Genomic DNA, 24,726 nt, shown 5'->3' with positions numbered 1-24,726 from the left:
GATAATATTATAATGTGCATATATCGTAAGTGAAAGATATGTGTATAACTTTTTGCTGGCGTAAGATACGTTGGAAAATCCTTCGTCACTTCATTTCTCGTGAAATTCTAGCCTCATTTGATATATCACATCACCCCTTTCCTTTGAAATTTTTGCGTTGAATTCAATATGGCGGTCAACAATATGCCGGACCTGCGCTTGACACACACGGCTAGGGATCTCCCTGTGCCTAACCTATTTCTTTTATGACCAATTATACCCAGAATAACTCCTTCACATTTTGTAGGGGGTGTTAAGGGACATTTGACTCTCCATAGTTCATGTAATGGGGCTTTTATCAGTCACATAGTTACACATATTATTTTGTATCTTCTGATCCCATTGCAGTCCCAGAATGATTTTTTGATATGTTTTATAGTATGGTATGAGGGACCAAATATATTTTTTTCACGATTTTTGGTGATGACATGTTTTGAGATATTCAAGGTCAAAAGTCAAGGTCACGTGACAAAATTATATTTTTATCCAAAGGTAGGCTTGTTATACAGGGTGATCGAAAAGTCCCCGAACCCAAACTTCAAAAAAAAATTTCGCCGGTCGTTATTATGATAATGTCAAAATTTCTGTGGAAGCTGGTTTGCGAGGGTCTTGGCTGTACACGACACAAGAGATGGCGCTGGGGAGTGGCGCTAGCAGTCGTGGCGAGGAAATGAACTACGAGCAGTGCTGGTAACAAAATAATCAGGTAAACCAAACCAACAGTTAACCTAAACTGTGACCCCACAAGAAAAAATCGGGTGAGTTTAAATCAGGTGATCTTGTCGGCCACAGCCCTGATGAAATTAGGCAGTCATAAAAAAATTCACGCAGAAATGCCATGGTGGCATTGGACGTATGGCATGTTGCCCCTTCTTGTTGTAACCACACATCTCGTTCATCGGCGTCCAAAAGCGCGATAAACTGCTGTATAATGTCCTGGTACACAATAGAGTGCACTCGGTTTTCGAAAAAAATCCTCCTGCACCGACAAACTCATCCTTGCAACTGGCGTGATTATTTTGTTACCAGCACTGCTCGTAGTTCATTTCCTCGCCACGACTGCTAGCGCCACTCCCCAGCGCCATCTCTAGTGTCGTGTACAGCCAAGACCCTCGCAAACCAGTTTCCACAGAAATTTTGACATTATCATAATAACGACCGGCGGAAAAAAATTTTGAAGTTTGGGTTCGGGGACTTTTCGATCACCCTGTATATAACTGGAAACCTTATTCAATTCCCTGTACAGTGTCTCTCAAAAGTTTTAGGACAACGACATTTTAAACTAGGCAACCCAATTTACACAAGCCGTTGGTGGGTTGCGTGCAGAGTTAGGCTCAATTTCAGGGTTGCCACATGCACAATAGATATTTATAAAATACGCGAAAGAAATATAAACAAGTATTATTGTATAAAATTATTAAAAATATCACTATTATATCGCAAATGACAAAAGTATTTCTGAAAGAAAAATATAGGTTTTCTAGTATTTCATCGCTGATGAGTCTACAGTAAGGAAAAGAGGTGAGAGGAAACGAAAGGTTACAAAAGAGAGGAGAAAGAGAAAGCGAAAGGAGAAGAGGTAAAGTAGAGGAGAGAAGAAAGATAGGATAGACGAGGAGAGGAGATGTAGTGAGGAGAATGGAAAAAGATTCGAGGAGAGATGAGGAAAAAGAACAAAGAAGAGAAAAGAGGAGGAAAACGAGAGGAGAGAATACGAGGACGGAAGTGGAGAGTAAAGTAAAGGAGAGAAAAAGAGAAGAACGAAAAAAGAGAGAATAGTGCAGTGGAGTCGGAAATCTAAGACAGGATAGGAGATAAGAGGAGTGGAGAAGAGTGGGATGGAGATAAGATGCGAGAAAAGTAGGGAAGGCGATATGAGATAAAAGCAGAGGGGAAAGAGGGGAGAGAAGAAGGAGAAGGAACTGGAGAGAAGAGGTAGTTGCAGAAAATATCGTCCGAGCGTCAAGAATGGATGCATTGGTCAAATTATCGACATGAAACATTCAATAACATTTTGAAATGTATTGGAGAATATATTAGATCGGTGCGAAATGCCTTTTGGCTGAGTTCAGAGCAAATTAAAATCTTCCATGTAAGATCTTTGATTTTACCTGCGATTACACCACTAAAAAAATGAATGTAATTTTTAATATTTATAAGAATTATTCAAATTTTCTCCACTTCTCGGTTCGTTGAAATGGAGATTTTGTAATTCAATATTTCCCCTCCCCCCCATCGTTAATTCCAAACTGAATCATTCCGTTTCACACGGCGTGGACAATGAACACAATGGGATATGTCTAAAACTTACGAAAATTTTCTGCCACAGGAAGGGTTTGAACCTACGACCATCAGATTGACAATCCTGAACGGTAGCCACTACCCTACAAGCTTTAGCTCTTTAAATTAGGTAGAACCACCACTACACCACGCCTTTACCTTCGAATGAAACAACAATTTTTTTTTTTTTAAGTATTCTGTCCCTCCAATATTGTAAATGTCGTTTGGTATACGTGTAGTTGAACTTTTACTTTAATTTTGATTTGCTTTCTTGTAGCATAACCGATATCTTCGAGAAATAATTTTCGAAGTGATGAAGAAAAACGAGGATATTGGTAGTTGTGAAAATGCGAGTTATTTCTTCTAACTTATTATTGTGATTAGACATTATTAATGGAAAATATCTAGAGGCTTGAACATTGCAGGACGATATTCTTTTCCTGTGATACTGGAACAGACAAAATACTTGTTTACTTATGCAAGTCTTGTGTCCAGAACAGTCTTATGAAATGTATTTGCTGTTGCGTAAGATAACACGAAATAATTACACCGTGTGTGAACTACCAAAATTTTATTCATAAAATCACTTCACATTTGACAGTGTTAGTCAAGAGAGACTCGTGGGACACTGTGTTAAGGTGCTGGACTAAATCCTTAATTTTTCTTCCTCGAAGAACAACAATTTCTAAGGAAGAGCAACAGTGATGATCTTTCTTATTTCTTTTAAATGCTTACACTTTCCTTTAATTGGGTTAAAAATAAATAAGAATATTGCTTGCATTTCTGTCATTGACGTAGACCAGAGAGAGAGACAGACACACAGACAGATATTACAAAATAGTTCAAATAGTGCGAGCGCCATTAAAAAGTCATGATAATTCTATGTTGCGTACTTAGAATTATTCATACAATAAAGAAAATGTCTAATTGTGAGTTAACAAAAAAAAACAATAATAAAGAGACATTTTCGCATCACGATTGCAGTTCGAAAAAGTCGTGACATTGATTGAAAGTAACGCACTGTCCTGACTAAATCGTTGAATCGAACGTCTGGTAGCCTTGCATCAATGATTATAAAACTAAAACCATCCAATATTGCAGCTTGAAGACTTTTGCGCAAGAAACAGATTCATTTAGACAAAAGCCAAATTGAAATTTTTACTCATTTCAAAAATCGACGATGTTATTTTCGTATTTATTTATTTATAGGTTCACATTTAAATATTTTAGGGTTCGAGGGGAAGGAAGCATGGCCCACATGGCCCCTCCCCTGGGTACTGACCTTACGTAGACAGTGGGAGAGAACTTTTGGAGAATCTTTCTATTAAATGTATTTATTTAAATCCACCTTATGCTCAGATAGGGTAAACTGTTTATTGACAATCGTGAACTTTTCGTTTAATAGAAAATATTTGGTTATAAACGACGATAGAACATTGGTCGAATTTCCTTTCTTTATCTTTTGAGAGAATATATACTTCTACAATAGCAATCGCGTTCGGAAACCATGAAAAAAATGACTTGGTTTTCAAAGGCAGACAAGCTTGGTAGTCTAGCTTGCTCGCGATCAAAGTGACTCACGCAAGCTATTCAAGGCCGCTTCTTATCGCAAAACACTGTGCTTCGATGCACAGTGTCTGCACCCAGCACGTTACCAGTGACCAGAGTCGAATTTTAAAGAGAATCTGAAGAATGGGAGATTTCATCAGAGGCGGCTAGGTGGGCACCAGCTCAACATGCAATAGTTTAAGTGATAATTCCTGACAAACAAAAAACCGTATTGAATAATTATTGGGATAGTAATACGTGTATCCGCTCCTTTTTAACAATGTAACCTCGAAGACAATCTGTATTCCATTTATTTATATTGGCAACTTGGTCAACCGGAGGTTATTTTATCGCCTTCGATAATCGAATTGTCTGATCGATTATTTTTTGTTTACCCAGGAACATGCCCCATAGGAGATTTCCGAGACCGGGTTACGCTACTCACTCGTAGCTCCCCAATTTCTTCACGATGGTGGGTTGCCACCGGTTCCTGGAACCTAGAGAGTGAGCATAGGCGGACTCGAATCCATGCCGTCCTGCAGTCGGAGGCCACGGAGGAGGACTTTTCTTATTTTACCTTTTGTCTAATCGCGACGATGAGGATGAATAATGAATAGAAAATAAAGAAGGTCACGCACAAAGTAGAGAACGATCTTCAACCTCTTAAGTGACGAGTTCAAGCCCTAAATATGAGGATTTCAACCTTAGACGACCTCAATTTCAAAATTATAAACAAAATGCCTACTTACACTAAACTTCTCATCAAGGCCAAAATAGTTTGTAACTGTGAAACTACCCCTGAATACAAATTGATATTTTTTCCATGCGAGTAAGAATTAAATGTGTGGCATACAGAGATAGATGATACCTTTTGAGAAACAATTAACTGTACCCTGTCCCAGCATCTCTGGAGCAAAGCCGCGCATAGCGGAAGAGAAGTGGAGAGAGGGGTGAGGGGATCGAGTGGACAGAGCGAATCAGTGCACGCTGTTGGAAGGCTGGTAACTGCAGTGGCTTTCCTCCCTCCACGCAATCCCATTCCTCTCACGTGTTCATCGCTGCTCAGATACTTGTTTTCGTTCACCAGCTCCAGAGATAAGTGGGACAGAGTGTAGTTCGCATACATGTAGCAAGTAAAGAAACTTATCCCAGAATGAAAATTCCACATAGTTTTAAAACGTTTGTTTAAGCAATGAATAACTGGAAACGGATCACACATAATTCCCTTGCCTAAATCTAGTGGTCGAAAATTAATTTCAAGGCATTTCATATCTATTCACCATATTTATTTATTGAGAAAATTTCAGATACAGCACAGGTGGCCATTTTACACTGAAATTGTCAACAATGAGAAAGCAATAATTATAATAAGCATAAAAATAAAAAATAGAAAAAAATAAAATAAAATAAATAAATAAAAAATAAATAAGAAATAATTAAGAGTAACAAAACAACATAAAAGTAATAGCAAATGAACAAAAAAATAATTAAGAGATGGCACTATGTGATATTAATTACAAGTATTTCTTCTGATAGAAAACCGAAAGGCAAACTCAGAGGAAAATATATCAATACTTGAGGGGAGATCATTGTATTGTGATGCAAGTCTATAAAAGAGAGATCTCTTTTGAATTTCTAGTCTAGGTTTTTTTGTATAAAATAACCTTGTATTGCGAGTTGTGCGCATAGGTACTCTAAAGTGGAATTCCTCAAGGAGTGTGTTGCAGCGGATTTTGCCATTAACAATTTTGTATAAGTAACTGAAATCATTCTGCAAACGTCGCTGATAAGCAGTTTGTAAGTTTAGAAAAAAAGAGATGCGGAGATGAAAAATTGCGTAATGAGGTAACCCTGTGACGGACTATAGCTAGGAAGAAGTGAAAGACTGAATCGATTCTGGAGAGCTGAGTGGGACATGCCATGGACCAGACGGGAGAGCAGTATTCTATTATTGCGGAGATGAATGATTTGAAGTACAAAGTGAGGGCTGAGATGTCACTAATTTCAGTGAAACGGTAGAGTAAACCTAAGAGACGCATGGCCTTTTTTGTGGTGCATAAAATATGTTCCTCAAATGTGATATTTTGGTCGAAAACAATGCCTAGGTCTTTGTGAGAGGATACTGCTTTGATGTTATTGCCAGAGATGGAGTAAGATGACTTTAACAGATTCTTCTTGAGAGAGATAGTGAGAGTAATAGTTATAAGGAACTATTTCGTAGATGTTCATGAAACCGTTATAAAATTACAAATAAAATATATTCACAAGCTTAGATATACTAATACGAAGAAAGAAATTCAGAGTTAAATTGCAAATGCATGTGTATAAAGTAATTCTAGAAGTACAGAGCTATATCTGAGTATTTAACTTCTTTTTTGCAGATAACGTTTACAATATTGAGGCAAAAGAATAATTAGGAACAGTAGCTCCAAGAAAACAAAGGGCGTAGTGTATTGGTTAGAGTTCTTGAAAGCATTGCGGTCCCACGTTCGATCCTCCATACTAGATGTTCCTTAAAAAGAATCCCTTCCATTAAACAAGAGCATGGTAACATTATTTGTAATAGCAGTATATAGTGGCTACATTGTTCTGCATATGGAATTTATAAAAAAAATAAACAAATAAATGAATTGACACACGTTCAACGGGATATTTTTATATATAAGATCGTGAATTATGATACTCTAACGATAATTGTGTACTGCTTCAAAGACATTGACAAATATTAATGAAATAACTATTTATGTGTGTGGCAATTCAGGACATGCTAATTTTACCCCTTTTCCCACTTGAGTTCAATGCAAGGATGCAAGGATGTGTAAAAATTTCAATTTGGCTTTTGTCTAAATGAATCTGTTTCTTGCGCAAAAGTCTTCAAGCTGCAATATTGGGTGGTTTTAGTTTTATAATCATTGGTGCAAGGCTACCAGACGTTCGATTCAACGATTTAGTCAGGACAGTGCGTTACTTTCAATCCCTGTCCCGACTTTTTCGAACTGCAATCGTGATGCGAAAATGTCTCTTTATTATTGTTTTTTTTTTTTTGTTAACTCACAATTAGACATTTTCTTTATTGTATGAATAATTCTAAGTACGCAACATAGAATTATCATGACTTTTTAATGGCGCTCGCACTATTTGAACTATTTTGTAATATCTGTCTGTGTGTCTGTCTCTCTCTCTGGTCTACGTCAATGACAGAAATGCAAGCAATATTCTTATTTATTTTTAACCCAATTAAAGGAAAGTGTAAGCATTTAAAAGAAATAAGAAAGATCATCACTGTTGCTCTTCCTTGGAAATTGTTGTTCTTCGAGGAAGAAAAATTAAGGATTTAGTCCAGCACCTTAACACAGTGTCCCACGAGTCTCTCTTGACTAACACTGTCAAATGTGAAGTGATTTTATGAATAAAATTTTCCGCCTGTTTACGTATAACGTTGCACAGATTTGGTAGTTCACACACGGTGTAATTATTTCGTGTTATCTTACGCAACAGCAAATACATTTCATAAGACTGTTCTGGACACAAGACTTGCATAAGTAAACAAGTATTTTGTCTGTTCCAGTATCACAGGAAAAGAATATCGTCCTGCAATGTTCAAGCCTCTAGATATTTTCCATTAATAATGTCTAATCACAATAATAAGTTAGAAGAAATAACTCGCATTTTCACAACTACCAATATCCTCGTTTTTCTTCATCACTTCGAAAATTATTTCTCGAAGATATCGGTTATGCTACAAGAAAGCAAATCAAAATTAAAGTAAAAGTTCAACTACACGTATACCAAACGACATTTACAATATTGGAGGGACAGAATACTTAAAAAAAAAAAAATTGTTGTTTCATTCGAAGGTAAAGGCGTGGTGTAGTGGTGGTTCTACCTAGTTTAAAGAGCTAAAGCTTGTAGGGTAGTGGCTACCGTTCAGGATTGTCAATCTGATGGTCGTAGGTTCAAACCCTTCCTGTGGCAGAAAATTTTCGTAAGTTTTAGACATATCCCATTGTGTTCATTGTCCACGCCGTGTGAAACGGAATGATTCAGTTTGGAATTAACGATGGGGGGAGGGGAAATATTGAATTACAAAATCTCCATTTCAACGAACCGAGAAGTGGAGAAAATTTGAATAATTCTTATAAATATTAAAAATTACATTCATTTTTTTAGTGGTGTAATCGCAGGTAAAATCAAAGATCTTACATGGAAGATTTTAATTTGCTCTGAACTCAGCCAAAAGGCATTTCGCACCGATCTAATATATTCTCCAATACATTTCAAAATGTTATTGAATGTTTCATGTCGATAATTTGACCAATGCATCCATTCTTGACGCTCGGACGATATTTTCTGCAACTACCTCTTCTCACCAGTTCCTTCTCCTTCTTCTCTCCCCTCTTTCCTCTCTGCTTTTATCTCATATCGCCATCCTAACTTTTCTCGCATCTTATCTCCATCCCACTCTTCTCCACTCCTCTTATCTCCTATCCCGTCTTAGATTTCCGACTCCACTGCACTATTCTCTCTTTTTTCGTTCTTCTCTTTTTCTCTCCTTTACTTTACTCTCCACTTCCGTCCTCGTCTTCTCTCCTCTCGTTTTCCTCCTCTTTTCTCTTCTTTGTTCTTTTTCCTCATCTCTCCTCGAATCTTTTTCCATTCTCCTCACTACATCTCCTCTCCTCGTCTATCCTATCTTTCTTCTCTCCTCTACTTTACCTCTTCTCCTTTCGCTTTCTCTTTCTCCTCTCTTTTGTAACCTTTCGTTTCCTCTCACCTCTTTTCCTTACTGTAGACTCATCAGCGATGAAATACTAGAAAACCTATATTTTTCTTTCAGAAATACTTTTGTCATTTGCGATATAATAGTGATATTTTTAATAATTTTATACAATAATACTTGTTTATATTTCTTTCACGTATTTTATAAATATCTATTGTGCATGTGGCAGCCCTGAAATTGAGCCTAACTCTGCACGCAACCCACCAACGGCTTGTGTAAATTGGGTTGCCTAGTTTAAAATGTCGTTGTCCTAAAACTTTTGAGAGACACTGTACAATAAGCTTTATTTGAGCTTCCTAGGCAAAATAGTGGCGGAGTTATAGCACATTTAGTATAGCTAAGCGGGCTCAAAAAAGGCAATTTCTGCAAACTTTGACCTTGAATAATAAACAATTACAAGACGGACGAGACTAAAAATTTTCATATTTACTAAGTTCTATGCATAGTTTCAACTCCCCAAATTTCATGAAAATTGGAGATGGTCAGGTTAAAAATTGCACATATCTGTGTTGATTTGGCATGGAATGACTCATAAGCCTCTCTCGTCCAATGAGAACAACTACACCATTACATAGTGCTGCAAAACTTAATCGGCTCCAGCTGCCGGAATATACAAATAAATCGTCGGCGGGAGCAAAAATTCCATCAAAAACCACTATGCAACAAATAATACTACTTCACGCGCACGACCTTGCAATATAAAATAAGCTTTCCACAATTAAAAGGACTCATCAGTCAACTATTGACAAATTAAATGGCGCGACGGGGCGGTCGTTTACACAAAAAATGGGGCACACTTTGACAATTTACACTAAATATTAAAGTAATGAAATGGAGCTTCTAACAATGAATGCAGACAATTAAATTAGAACATCTGAACATGAAATGACCCTTTTTTTATAACAATATTAAAAATTTATCAGACACGGAAGTTAGGTTCGGGAGTTCCTGAGTTACTTTGCAAATAAGTAAGACTTCGGCGTTAACAGTACGGTGTTGATACTAACAATGCACGTTTACATGGACATAGATCATCTGAAGAATACTCTACCGGACTCTGCTACATTGCCTGGTCATTCATCTCTCCTGGATGCGGGACTTGCACACAGATCCTTTGTGACGAAATTGTTCTCCGAGGTCGATCGCGACGAAGAATAATTGCGACGATCTGGTGTACTTGCACCTCCTCAGTACTTCGGGCGTTCCTCTTGTCACTAGCGTCGGGTGTACGTGGTCACACGGAAACTCTAGTGTCGGGCATCAATTGGACGTCGATCTGGAATCATCTCTCTCTGGTAACGGGCTTCGATTGGACGTCGATCTGGAGTCGTCCTTCTCTCTCTCTCTCTGTCTCTCTCTCTCTCTCTCTCTCTCTCTCTCTCTCTCTCTCTTTGGTAACGGGCTTCGGTTGGAACGTCGAACTGGAACGTCCTTCGGGATTTGGGCAGTGGTTGGCTTCACCGGATGACGGCGATGCATCGTTGCAGGTGTCAGGGAAGTCGACGGACTCCCTTCTCTAGCTCCTTTAGCCTCCCATTATTATGTAGTCCACTCTTGGCAAAAACAAATCACCGCGTAATACTTCACCAAAATAAGACGCACACTGGTAACTCTATCTGCAATTCGCTCACGGTACGTAAGAAAACAAAGTCCACGGACACAAAACAATAATCACGCGAGAGTGTAGCGCGGAGATGCTCTCTCTATGAAATCCGGGTGAAAACTGTGTCTGGAATCGTAGCACTCTTGTTTTTATATCTCTTTCGAATTTTGTCCGTTGAGAAGCACGCTAAAGTGGCTTGGCTTCGGTTTCCGAGGAGATGGAAATGACCTCTGTCCATTGTCTTGAAAAGCGGTCACCAGCGCGTCCTCGATCCTTGCAGGCTTGGGTTCCAGCTGATTTTCCTGGTCATCCGTGAAAAATGGGTTCGCCCACCCGTTGTGACTTCTAGCCCGGTTCCGACGAAATTATCCTTCCTTTTCTCCGTGTTGGTGCGTCTGTCACTCAGGAAAAATCCGTCTCCCAACTCCCGACGTCTGGCTCGCATACAAATTTATCCACAAAATAAAATCAAACCTCACACTTTTATATTTGAACATAAAATGAATCGATAAACAAAAAATAATTTATATCGAACTGCGTTTCACATGTCACTAGATACCGTGACAGGAAGACCAAGAAGAAGATGGAGGGCTAACGTTGAGATGGACTTAAAGGAAATCGGTAAGGACGGAAAAGATTGAATTGATCTTGCCCAGGATAGGGACAGATGGAACGCTTGTGTTGATGCAGCCCTAAACCTTCGGGATTAAGAAGGCGAGAGAGTTAGTTAGTAATGATTGTTGGCTCTGAAATATGCAAATATGTATGTATTCATAGATGCATTTGCATAAACAATATGCATTTATCAAAAAGCGTTTAAAATATGCATTTCATATGAAATGTGCATAAATATCCTGGTCGTAATTATTACAAATGTTAAAATTCTAGCACTGTAACATTACATCCGCCGGTTAGTTTTTCATGTACCTAACAAAAGTCAACGTTTATTCCAGCCATGCAATAACTGCCTACCTGGTGGGAGCATATGGAGAAGACGACAGCCTGTACCCTAAGGACTTGAAGCGAAGAGCCATAGTAGACCAACGGTTGCATTTCGACACTGGAGTCTTGTACCCAAAAATCAACAGTATTCTGGTAGACAACAATTAAATATTTCTCATGTAAACAATGAATCGTCTTCATTAGAACAAACCCTTGTCTACGATGATTGACCAAGCCTGCTCTACACATTCAGATTTGTCAGTGTTGTACGGTGACACCCTGTATAGTACGTCGGTATTGTAGTGTGACACCCTGTATACACACAACCATGCGTGACTATGCTGCTTTTCCCTTAATAATCCATTTTATTGTGTATATTTAGTCAATATTGATCCTTACTTCTGTAACGATCCTGCAAGATCACCACAAGTTACGCATTTGTTCTTTTTATTGTCATTGTTGAATAGCATTGTGCAATCTTATCTATTTTGTTATCGCTTCTGCATAGGATTTCACTGCTATGCTTGGTAGAGAACGTAGTTCTACCATATCTCACTAGGGAGCGTTATTGTTTCAACTAGTTCATTGTTAATCTGTATAGATGGCACTTCATGTAAAGCAGCGCTCTCGTAGTCCACGAGAATCCACTAGAGGCGCTGGCGCTGCGCTCGGAATTGTATATAAGCAGCGACGCTGCCCCGGCCAGGCAGTTCTGTGTTGACTCTTCGGCGACTCATGGTCGAGCTCTGCTGCCGCAAATAGCCTAGCACTGCAAGCACACGGGTGCTTAGGGATACAAGAGGGCTTCTTACAGTGTGGCCTACTCTGGTAGATTATACGAGAGGTAGCAATATTTCTCGGCCTACCGGGTAGAATATACGCATTGTTTCAAGCTCAACCTCCTACAGTATGGCCTGCCTGTAGAACAGAAACGTACTGCTTGTGCGGCCTACAGGTAGATTATACGCATTGTATTGGGTTACGGTTTAGCTCGTGGACATATTTACTGTTGGGAGACGGCCTACTAGTAGATTATACGAAGGGTATCCGTATTCTTTGGCCTACTAGTAGATTATACATTTCACAACAGTCGCTGCAGAAATGACGTCATCTCTTGGCCTACTGTGGTAGATTATACGAGCGATAGTAATATTTCTTGGCCTACCAGGTAGATTATACGAAGGGTGATGTTCATCGTTAGTTAATTTTTCATTAAGGGAAAAATGAGCAGTGTTTTATTACTGCCTTCAGCTTAGCATTATTCAAGTAATTAATTAATGTAAATAAAGTTTAACTAAGCATTATCCTTTGTAAGCTTATAGTAAATTTATTTTTGCTTGTTGATATTACTCTTTACTAGGAAAGCAGATTTAAATGTTCCTTGAGTCGTTTAATTAATACCCTATTGTCCCCAAGTCAGCACAAAGGCGACCCAATGCCCTAAAAGAAAAATAAGGTCCCTTATTCCCCATTGGAAAAAAATTGAATGGTCCCTGTCCTCCCTCTCCAAGACATCTGCAGAGGAGATTCGAACCTGGAACTTCAAGAACGACAAAAGTGCAGTGAAATCTGATCAGGAGATATTGTGACTTTGTTTTGTGCGGATATCTAATTTCACCCCAGTGTAATAAACTGGTTACGTCAACCCCGAACCCTGAGTGTATAAGAACATCATATCTCCGGCTAGAAAAGAGCTAACATCATGTGTAAAACTGAATAATGTTCCCCGTCACAACGTCGAACCCGGTACGTTGCAGTCAAGTACTATTCTGAGAAACCGCAACTGCAACGTTGTGTGTGTGGATCTAACTCCGGGGTGTTTCATTTCATTGGAGCCATGTTATTTACTAGTTACTACAATTTAAAGGATCAAGAACTTACTTTCTTGGCTTGGTCCACTTTATAACAGTTGTGACGTTACCAAATTTTGGGTTAATTATATTTTTTTTCCCGTCAGTTCCTTATTTTTTTACAATGCTTCGACTTTTCTAACATGACGTTAATGGATTTCGTTGGGTTACCGTTCTGATACCACGGGTTATATTTTATACCATACATCTTTCACTCCATATATATTTATCAGTTGCATTGTCCTTACCTTATTGTATATTAATCATATGCCAACAGAGGGCATTTAGTGCCATGTAGTCCTCTTTAGTTTTCTTTGCACATTACTCTATATTTTTGGGTGAAGCCAGGGGATATATAATTTAGTCAATATATATATATATAATTTAGTCAATATATATATATATATATATATATATATATATATATATATATATATATATATATATATGTGTGTGTGTGTGTGTGTTAATTTCAAGAAGTTATATTTTTTCAGTTTTTTACCAGTGCTACAGGGTTAAGGCGATAAAGTACTTTTTCCGCCTTTTATTTATTTTTCCTTCATTCCAATTTTGTTTTACAATTTATATCACTTATTGGGCATTTTATTTTATTTTACTCATGATTTTCACTTGCCTATAAAATGACGATTATTTTATACATTCTTTTTTTTAATACTTTAAATCTACACTTACTGAGAGCGATGTATTCTTTCCAACCACAACCACACATACATTGTGCTTCTTTTCTTAACAGGTCGGTGTTCTGTACAGAGACGAGAAAACCATCAGCGACGAAATAATCGAGCAAGTCCGTCAGACGTTTTCTTTCCTGGAGAAATTTCTAACGGCCTCTACTTGGATAGCCGAGGACCAGATGACGATTGCTGACTTCGCTATTGTCTCGTCAGTGTCGACATTTGACGTAAGGGCAAACAACCTCCATTATCTCTCTCTATTGTGTTGTACGTTAGTGTGAGGACGAATCATTTCATTGCTATTTCTTGATTTGCTTGTTTAAGTAGCAGCTTCAACATCTCTCGCCACGATTACGAGGGTCACTATTTATATTTTGAGCCTTGGCAACACTGATTGAAGTTAGGCGCGATTTGACGTTTGCACGGAATCGTCTGCCATTATTGACCTTAAAGTACTTCAAATGTTTTGTCAATAGCTTGATTTGTGTTGTTTGTGTTGCCTTGGAGATTGCGCGACAACAATAAAATGGAATTAACTCGTGAACATTTTCGTGCGATGATTTTTTACGATTTTCGACGTGGATTATCAAGACAAGAGTGCATCGATCAACTTACTTCCACATTTGGCGATGAAGCCCCATCCTTTGCCACTGTGAAACGCTGGTATAACGAATTTAATCGTGGCCGCCATTCGCTCACCGACGAGATTCGCGAAGGTCGTCCAAAATCAGTTGTTGTTCAAGAAAACATTGATGCTGTGCAAAACCTAATACTGCAAGATCGTCATGTGACATACTGTGAGATTGAGGCAACCATAGGCATTAGTTCCACCAGCATATATAAAATATTACATGATCATTTAGCTGTGAGAAAGGTATGTTCTCGTTGGATCCCACACAATTTGACAAAAACTCAAAAAGACGCTCGCGTCAATTGGTGCAAACAAATGCTCAATAAATACAATCGTGGTGCTTCAAAAGACGTATATAAGATTGTAACAGGTGACGAATCATGGATATATGCATATGAACTGGAACGTAAACAGCAGTCGACTGTATGGGTGTTTCAAGATGAACCCAATCCAACAAAAGTTGTTCGCGCTCGAAGCACATCGAAACAAATGGTCGCCTGTTTTTTCGGGAAAACTGGTCATGTGGCAACTGTGCCTTTAGAGGAACGTAGAACGGTCAACTCTGAATGGTACACAACAATTTGTTTGCCAGAGGTCTTTGGTCAAATACGGAAAACAAACAAACGCCGTCGGATCATTCTTCATCAAGACAATGCCAGCTGTTCACACATCTCGTCTAACAACCGACTTTATGAACAGTCAAAAAATCGAATTGATGGGTCATCCCCCTTACAGTCCTGATTTGGCACCCAATGACTTCTTCTTGTTCCCGAATGTCAAGAATAAATTGCATGGACAACGATTTTCGTCGGTGGAAGACGCCGTTGATGCGTTCAAAAACCATATTATGGAGGTGTCTCAAGAAGATTGAAAAAACTGCTTTGACAAATGGTTCGAACGAATCCAAAAGTGTATTGACCATAAAGGAGAATACTTCGAAAAACAATAAAGCGGTTTTCAATGCCAAATTCCTGTTTTTTCATTGTTAGGCTCAAAATATAAATAGTGACCCTCGTATTACATTAATGTCTTTATGCACTTGGATATGAGCTTGCCACGCTCTTTTCTTAAGCAAAAGAACATTATTTTAATAATATATTCAAGGGTTCGTTACCCACTTTAATCTGTAGGTCTAGTTCAGAATATACACTGACTCAGCTAACTCTGAAGCAATGTCGCGCATAACGGCAGAGAAGCTGGAGGGGGAGGAATCGAGTGGGCAGAGCGAAGCAGTACCTGCTGCTGGAAAGACTTGTAATTGCAGTCACTTTCCATCCTCGACGCAATCCTGTTCCTCTCAAGTGTTCATTGGTGGAGTCGTCTCGCGTCACTAATTGCGCGGAGACTTCTTTTCGTACGCCTGCTCCAGAGTTAGATGGGACAGAGTGTAGGTTTACTGTGTATAAAGTGGACTTAAAACAGAAACTCATATTAACATGAGAAGTCTCAGCATCTAGTGAAATTTTCCTTCGTTCATTAAGTAAAATCAAATCCTTTCGTCTAAAGCGAGCCTTATTCAAGCGTGAGGCACACAGTTTTTAAATATCACATCATAGTCTCGGACACCAAGGTCCACTTTAGACGAAAGCATTTCAATTGGCATTTTTCTTAACATTTCTGTAACGATCGAATTCTACGGCGTAAAGTGAAGAAATCTTAGATCGTTTGATGCCATGCCATATTTCACAGATAGGATCGGTCCTAATTTCCTTAGCATTTCGCGTAGCCAATCAGAAGCGACCTCTAGGTCACAAGTGAAGATGTAATGGCGGCGGAGTGAGATTTAAACAATCTAGGGCTGATCCGATACCGAGATTGATCGTTACTTAACGTTACAAAGAAAAATGTGCATAATTCAGTTTGTTTACACGACATATTGCCACCATAACCATTTCTTCTTTTAAATTACATATCTTCCTCTTTAAATTTATTAGTTATTTAAATGAAAACTGCGTAGCTCGTCAAGAACGTATTTACGGGGGTCCGGACCCCCCCGAAAGTACAAAAAATAATAATAAAAATAATGATATAATAAAGTAACTAAAATAATTTAATAAAAATATACTTGTTGTTTAATTGATGGTTATTTATTTTCGCCAAACGTAATGGAAGGCAAGGCTTATATTGGGATCATACGATTTTGAATGACAGTACCAAAGAAGATTTAGGCAAGATTTATTACTACTTATAATAACATGCATGAAATATTACCAGGAACTTTAGTTTTCGCCAACTGTATTTAACATCCTTTTTTGACATTCAATAAATATTCAATTTTTATCTAGGCTATTTGACATTCATTTCCTTGCCACGGCAGATGAATTTTTACAAATTTTGCCGACCTTAACTACACGTAAGCTAGAATGAATACGTGCTGTTATATCACTATCCTTATAACATATTTTTACTTATTCATGTAATGAAAATATTATATTAATTAATTTGAATATTTTAATTAATGAAACATAATTATAATTATTTTAATTTAACCATTATTATTGCTATATTATTATTATAAATTTGGTTCGGACCCCCCCCCCCCGAAATATATTTCTAGATACGTGCCTGTAACTCGTATGCTTTTTGTGCTGTAGATTTTATGTAACGTTCTCTACACGCTTCGCATCGCAATCGTAAATGCTAACCGGAATGTTACGTGAAATGCTTCCATGCGAAATACTCTCTGCTATAAGAAATGCTATAAGATTTTTGGAAGCATGTCTGCTAGCGAAATCGTTATAAAGAAAATGCTTCCGTTTAAAACGCCCTTCGTCTCGACCTTCTCTAAATTTTACAAAGGTTCTGTCTCGGTCTCGCCCCGATACAATCCCTAATTGTATCAGTGATACCACCTTGAAACGCATGACCTACCAGTGATGACGTTGCATGTACGCAAAAATCTCTGCACGGGCCTTCTTACTTAAGAAGGTATTGGCAGAGCACACCAATGTAGCCGAAGTGTATGAATGCATTATATCTTTACAGGCTATTGGCATAGAAGTGTCCGAATTTCCAAAACTGTCGTCTTGGTACATTCGATGTAAGGAATCCATGGCGGACTATGAAGAAGCCAATCAGAAGGGAGCTGATGCATTTGGAGAATTTGTCAAAGACCTGCTCGTAAAGAACAATAATATTTAAGGAAAGAAAGCAGTATACGAAACAAGTATTTATATGTAGCCTATGTGTGTTTTTTAGTAAATAATTCCAAAATATTTGGGTGGTTATCATTTCAAATATCCCTTACTAAAAACAGTGAAGTTCTCTTGTCAATATAATTTGTGCTAATTCTGGCATTTAAATGCTATAAAATATTACGTATATTTAAATTTGAACAATGTATCAACACAAACAATCATACCGATCAAAAGTGGCCAATTTAACCGCCTAAAGTTCGGTTGAAGGGATTCCTGAGATCTACTGTCTGAAGAGGTTAGCCAAAACTGACAGAAAAGCAAGGCACAATAAGGAATATTTATTAAAACCCATCTCTGTTCGAACCGTCATTCTAGCAATGATAAATGGTTTGGACTTTTGTACATTCAACCATTGTACTTGGTTTGAGTGCATGTTATATTTACACAAACGTTTCAACGATTGTATATCCGACTTTAAGGTACTGTATTGCCATGCTTCTATATAATTGTGTTTGAAACATATATTGGCAGAGAAATTGAAAATTTTGTTATTCCTATTCTAGAATAAGATTTTTTTTCACACTAATATATATTGTGTGAAAAATATATTTCTATACTAAGTCTGGCCAAAATAGTTTAATTTGTACATAATGTAAAAAGTATTGCATCTAAATATAGCTAATTAATGTTAAAAGTACGGAAGAAACTATCTTGTTAAAATTACGGTATATTACCATTTATTACATGGGCATCCATTTAAAATTTTCTGGTTACTATAATTTTTACGATGATTGGATGACAGCGAAAATTGATGACCGTATATCGCTATTTCTACAGAATTTTAACAGTGTATACAGGGTATGTTTGAGGAACGTAATAGAAAACAAAATAGCTGGGAGGGTTTACTACGAAGTTTCTGAAACACACCCTGTGTTCAGAGACCAATTACACATGACCACGAAGTAATACACTACTCTAACGAGAACGTTGGTACACATAAAATGAAAAAATATAAATATGCTGACCAAGGCAGTAATTTATTTTATTAAAAACATAAACTAAACGTAACGTTTCAACCTTCTAGCAAGGTCTTCATCAGACTCTGTATCAAGTACAAAAGTATTTTGTACTTGATACAGAGTCTGATGAAGACCTTGCTAGAAGGTTGAAACGTTACGTTTAGTTTATGTTTTTAATAAAATAAATTACTGCCTTGGTCAGTATATTTATATTTTTTCATAATCATGGAAACAAGGCTTAATGGTGTTATACATAAAATGAAGTATAATGGTTGAAAGTCCAAACAATTTCTCATGAAAATCAACCCCCGCCGATCAAATATAAAGAATTCTTGCCACATTTCATATTTTCTGGATTATTTCGATATACGTAGCGTGACTAATAGGAGGATGCAAGGTCAAAGAAGATTCATCCATTGTTACTTTCATTTGTGGAAACAGCCACAGGCCGCAGTAGTTTCGCTTCAACGGATTTGGAAAGAAGAAAATTCAATGTCAACAATGATATCACTTCCATTTTGAATTAAGTTTGACTTCAATTACTGTCGATCAAATAAAAATTACTTCTCAGTACAACGTTTTGGCTAAGGTCAGTTCCTGTGCGATTAGTATTGGAACGATATTCAATTCTTTGTGCCCTCAAACAAAGTATCGCGATTCTGCGATCCGGAAACAATTTCGAAAGGTTTCTGCTTTGAAATACTTCATCACGCTATATCGTATACACGGAGCGTATCCGTGCTTTGTTTGAAGTCAACTTTATGCACGCATATGGTAATCAAACTGAATCGTAGTTTTGCTTTGAGACAAATATGACCAAAATGAGAATCGAACCTGGCACCCTTTGAGCACAAAGCGACAGCGTTAACCACCACTCTACTGGGCTCATCAAAGTTGTTATACCATTTAAAAGGTTCAGTATTATTTTCAAAGTACCCCATTTTTGTTTGAAACGACAAAGCGAGTAATTATGGATTGTAAGTTAAGGTTTTTAAAGACTTCGTAAAGTGGGAAGATATGTCAGTAAACTGTGGTGGGATACAACCAATGTCGTATCGAGTAAATTTGTAAAGGGGAGAGTTTGTGTGTAAGTCCATTTTATGCCTATAAAGGCTAATCGGGACTGAACCTACAGTTTAAAATGTGATCGTAACAACTATGTGCTTCCACCGGGTACAGAACCCGGAACCACCTGATACCAAGGCGACGATATGTTGCCATTATTTCTAGCATTTCATGTTTTCCTTTTCTTGAAAAATTGGGCCAAAATGGGGGCATGTCCTCCACCAACCACACCGTGTGCACGCCATACTACTTAACTATGATACATATATTTCCTTCCCCGGTTGAAAACTTATTTAGAGATGTTCAGAGGCCTTCACGATAGCGTAATGGTAAAGTCGTTGCATTGGAATCAGGGGGTTCCGGTTTCAATACAAGGCAGAGGCTCATAGTGGTTCTGAGCCCACTTTAAAACTGTAGATCCAGTACCGATTAGTTTATCTGTGCATAAAGCGGACTTTAAAAACTCAACTCAAGAAATGTAGGACTGAGACATTCAATCCACAAAGGATTGGTCAACCCCACTTCCACGTAGCACACTGGATTCAATTTGCAGACTAACGAGGCTACGGCGTTTGGTCTCATAGTCAGTGTCATCCTCTGTGTGGAGCCTTCTCAATGGCATAGTGGTGTCATCGTTGCTTTGTAATTAAGGGGTCTCGGGTTCGATACCCGGTGAAGGTACAGTCACCAGTAGTAAAAATGGGACACCTAGATCCTGAAATACTCGCTTCCCTGTACAGCGTTATGAGTGTTGCCTAACTCTAGGCGATGGCCGAACTGCAATAGCAAATCTGCAATGGCAGGTTCCGTCTTTACCTTAAGCCAGTCTCACACGGTGGCTAAGTAGGTCCCCACTTCCCTACCCACCTACGACTCGAAACTACCATAAGATTTTTTACGTCTTCAGTTCGCGAAGGCAGGAAAAGAGGTCTCACACGATCCTTAAAATCGCATCATTAAAAATGGCGGCTGCACAAACACGGTATACCACTTCGCAAGTTTAGATGCTAATAACTGCTGAAGATTTGGGAAAATAATGTTTTCTCTTAAAAGAATAAGAGAATAACATTGGCACTGTTGAAAAATGTAGCACATGTAACCTGTGGCAGTGAATGTGAGTGTATAACATATCTTACTTCAAGTTGATATAGCCTGCGACGCCAAGGGTCCCGGGTTCGAATCCCTGTCGGGCTTGGTTGTTTGTGAATGTCCATTCATCAATTTCATCATTTCATCACTCATCCCCATCTTCGTAAATTAGCCAAGAGGCACAAAACGCGAAGTAAAATAAACTAAATCAATCAATCAAGTTGATATAGCTTACCAATTTACGGACACACTAGCATAAAGTTGCATTGCCCTTATATTACGATAGAAGTTGTATATTATAATGAAACCTTTCTCGTACGGACCGAACGGTTTTGAAATATATCCTCCAATACCAACTAGTCAATTAAATTACACAAACTTCACAACATTCAAAGTGCGAAAATTGTTGTGTTTACATTAACATTAAGTTACCACATTATATTTATATACTTCTTTGCTCCTAAAATACTTATTGTGAAATTTACTTTGAAGTCCATGAAGAACTAAATACAATTCATAACATGTATATGATTACAACACTAGCAGATTAATTTACTGCGATGCTACACACAGCACAGTCTATTTGTTACAGCCAGCCAGAGAGTACATACATGTGGCTGTTCAGTGTTTAGTTTACTTCAAAATAAAATAGTATTCGCGTCTGTTGTGAAAGTAAAATAACAGTATCTCAGTAGGAAATTTAGACATAATAAACTATTTATTTAAAACAATAATAATTAGTAGACTATTCACTCAACAAATACAATATTCACCCCAATCATTTAGGCCGGCTTTAGACGAAAGCATTTCCTTTAGCATTTTTGCTAGCATAATAGCTATGTATAATCTTCCAAAAATCTTATAGCAGATAGTTCTTTACACACAACGCAAGCATTTCATGTAACTTTTCGGCTAGCTCTTGCGATTACAATGTATAACATATACAGCATGAAAGGCACGTCGAGTTACACCATATATGGCGAGTGCACGTTTCTGTTTACATTTGAAACAACTAAAGTATTCTTTCATACGTGTACAGTAAACGTTGTAAAATATGTATTTAAGCAGCGCCATTGTTTTGTATCTAATAACGTTTTATACGAAACGTTATTCCTCTCGGTTGAATAGTTATCGGCTTTTAAAAACGTGAAGTGATACATTGTTTACATCTCACGCGGCCGCCATTACAACTGCACTCGTGACCTAGAGGTCGCGTCTGATTGGTTATGTTTCCTACTTCAGCTGCCAGTGTGCTCCTCGCTCAGTTCTGATTGGTAGTTCTATGGTATTAACGATGGATTTAGAGACGGTTTCTAATTCTGTCGGGAACTGAATAATATAAAGCTCTCACACGATCGTTAAGTAACGAAGCTAGAAATCAATGGCGAAGTGAGGACGTACCTAACTGCCGTGGCTTTAGAGTTAGGAAAGCGAGTCTTTCAGGATCTAGGTGTCCTATTTTTATTGTTGGTGATTGTACATGTGGTTCGGATTTCACTTTAAACTATAGTAGGTCCAGTCCCAATTAGCCTATCTGTGTATAAAGTGGACTTAGAAACTAAAAACCTTCTGTGCGGTTCGTTTTATCCATGTATCTTTGTGATTGTTCCTTCACATAGTATATCGTCTTACTATCATTCATCCTCTTCGTCACGACTAGTCATAAGAGGCAAAAATGCGACGTAAAATAAGCTAGTTCAATCAATCAATCCAAAACTGTAAGCACAATTCAGACTATTATGATATGGTAATATACATCGGAGGATATGAACAATCACACACACACAATGCCTTTTCATTTCAGCCGCTCGTTTCCAACCAAATCTCACAATTAGGCCCAATAATTTCCCAAGGTTACCATGGAGACAACAAGATGCTGCACGAGATTTGGGTCCCGATTGCTCTTTGAGAGCGAAAGTAGGGAGGGGGGATTGTCACGAAACGAGATCACTTTTCAACGTAATTCTTGTCTTCCTGTGTGAGGTCACAGTGGAGGGGGGGGGGGAAGGGGCGTCCTTCCCAGGTATTGTCGAGCGTGTCTCAATATATCCTTCCGCACCTTTGCGTGTATAAGAGCCTGCCTTCAGAAAAACCAGCATCCATTCTTGATATTGCTAGGCACGGACGATTTCAGTGGTGAAGGATGAAGGGTTTTGGCGCTTTTTCACTGCTTCTGGCAACATTGCTTGCCGATTATGTTGTTCTGGTAAGTAATTTTAGATTAATCTTAATATATAAAAGAGTTTGTCTTACCCATTGACTCATCAACACAGCCCAAACGCATGAACCTAGATATATGAAAGTTTAGTGCAGTGGTGTGCCCAAGGAGTGTTGGTGGGGTCATAACCCTAATTCTTCGGTTCAGTATTGTTATAAAAAAAACAAAAAACGTCAAAATCAGGAAAAGTTTACAAAATGAGAACTGACTACTAAAAAAAAGTACACGTACCCAGCCCCCTTTCGAAAATCCTGGGCACGCCACTCGTTTAGAAGCAATAATGATATTTATTGATTACATATCTTAATTTGATGCTAAAGTCAATTCTATTTTGAATTATCTTTGTGAATTGTGGCACGTAAGCTTGAAAAATACAATTTTTATTATCCAAATTTTTACATATATTACCGTTTAGCACATATTTGACGTTTTAGTTATTTTTACACATAATTTCAATATTTTCAAACATCTTCCGACATATATTCATGCTATTTCTACGTTTCCCTTGTATTAAATACCAAAGGTTTTCTGTTCATCTGCACTCTGTTCGTTTTGTACACAGTGTTTATCCAAGACCATCTTGAGATTCAGGCCGCAGCGCTCAGTCAACACGTCATCATCTGTAGGCGATCGTGTAAACCCATTGTCGTATTTTTATTGTAGAGAATTAAGGTATATTTATTTATTTTATGATGTTAAATTTTGATATTTACCCTCCCGATGAAAATAGTAGAATATTGAATATTTACACTGAAATTTTCATTCAGTAAGTCACTATGGCCATAACAAAAATTCCTTCCATAGCACAAAGAAAGAGTTGAAAACCGTTAGAAACTTCCTGGCGGAAAAAATTAAGCATTGTATTTCTTTGCAAAATATTATCCGAAATATTTGTCAGCTACAGTAAAACTCGTTACAGCTTTTGTATGTAAAAATCAATGGATTAAATCAAAATCCCGCATGTTAGGTCGACCGTAAACTTGCCAAGATATCTAATCAATTAAATTTTCTTTAACTTTACGCAAAATTAATCAACCAGATAATGCAGATATTCTGTGTAGCTATACAATCTCAATACAAAAACTTAATTTCTATAACCTCTCAGCAAATGTGAAAGAAATTGGTACAAGGGCAATGTTACATTTATGTGAATAAAGAATAAAGACTAAACCTAAATCACTTGTCACATTGTAATTTCGACCCTTTTGACTTTATTGAACGAAATATAATCTAAACAAATTGAATCTTTTGATTGTCGTTAGTAGGATGTGTGACAGTTTTTCAACATTTTTATTGAAAAAAAACAACAACAGATTAATACTTCGATCTTAGCGTTCATTTGGAAAATAAACATTTGGAATATTTCCTTACACTGTGTTTATACTCTGTTAATAAAATCATGAAGAATGTTAGTGAATTATGAAACATTAACACTGATTTAATAATCAAAATTACGAACATCGAAGCTTCACAAAGACAAAAAATAGAATAACAGTTCACATGAAACAATTTTATAAAATGTATTACACTCGTAGTTCATATTAACATAGCTAGGTAATAAAATACTTTCTGTGTGAAAACATTTCTGTTTGAAACATAAGTAATATATTCTTGGATAATTTTACACACGAATATTTCATCCAAGTTCTTGTTACACATCGTACCCTTGTATTTGATTTCATAACATATTCGTATCTTCCATTAGCCTAAAGAAGCATAAAAGCGGAGTAAAATAAGAATGAAAATGTACACATGTATTAATTTGGCCCAGTTGTACAGCTTTCTTTCATTAAGCATATTTTTAAACTGAAAATTTGTGTAAATTATATG

General features: G+C 37.5%; 1 protein-coding gene across 1 annotated transcript in view; it reads left to right on the top strand.

The window, feature by feature from the left end:
• Positions 1 to 24,726, top strand: part of LOC146003802 (uncharacterized) — a 59,430-nt gene that overhangs the window by 20,335 nt on the left and 14,369 nt on the right. The window contains exons 4-6 of the mRNA XM_083142220.1: positions 11,204 to 11,345; positions 13,797 to 13,964; positions 17,354 to 17,491. Coding sequence (XP_082998346.1) covers positions 11,204 to 11,345; positions 13,797 to 13,964; positions 17,354 to 17,491 — 448 coding nt within the window. The remainder of the gene's footprint in view (positions 1 to 11,203; positions 11,346 to 13,796; positions 13,965 to 17,353; positions 17,492 to 24,726) is intronic.

This window comes from Lepisma saccharinum, chromosome 20 (genome assembly GCF_977018435.1).
Source record: "Lepisma saccharinum chromosome 20, izLepSacc3.1, whole genome shotgun sequence".
NCBI lineage: Eukaryota > Metazoa > Arthropoda > Insecta > Zygentoma > Lepismatidae > Lepisma > Lepisma saccharinum.
Note: the sequence above shows the minus strand (reverse complement) of the source record. Positions and strands in the feature narration are given on the sequence as shown.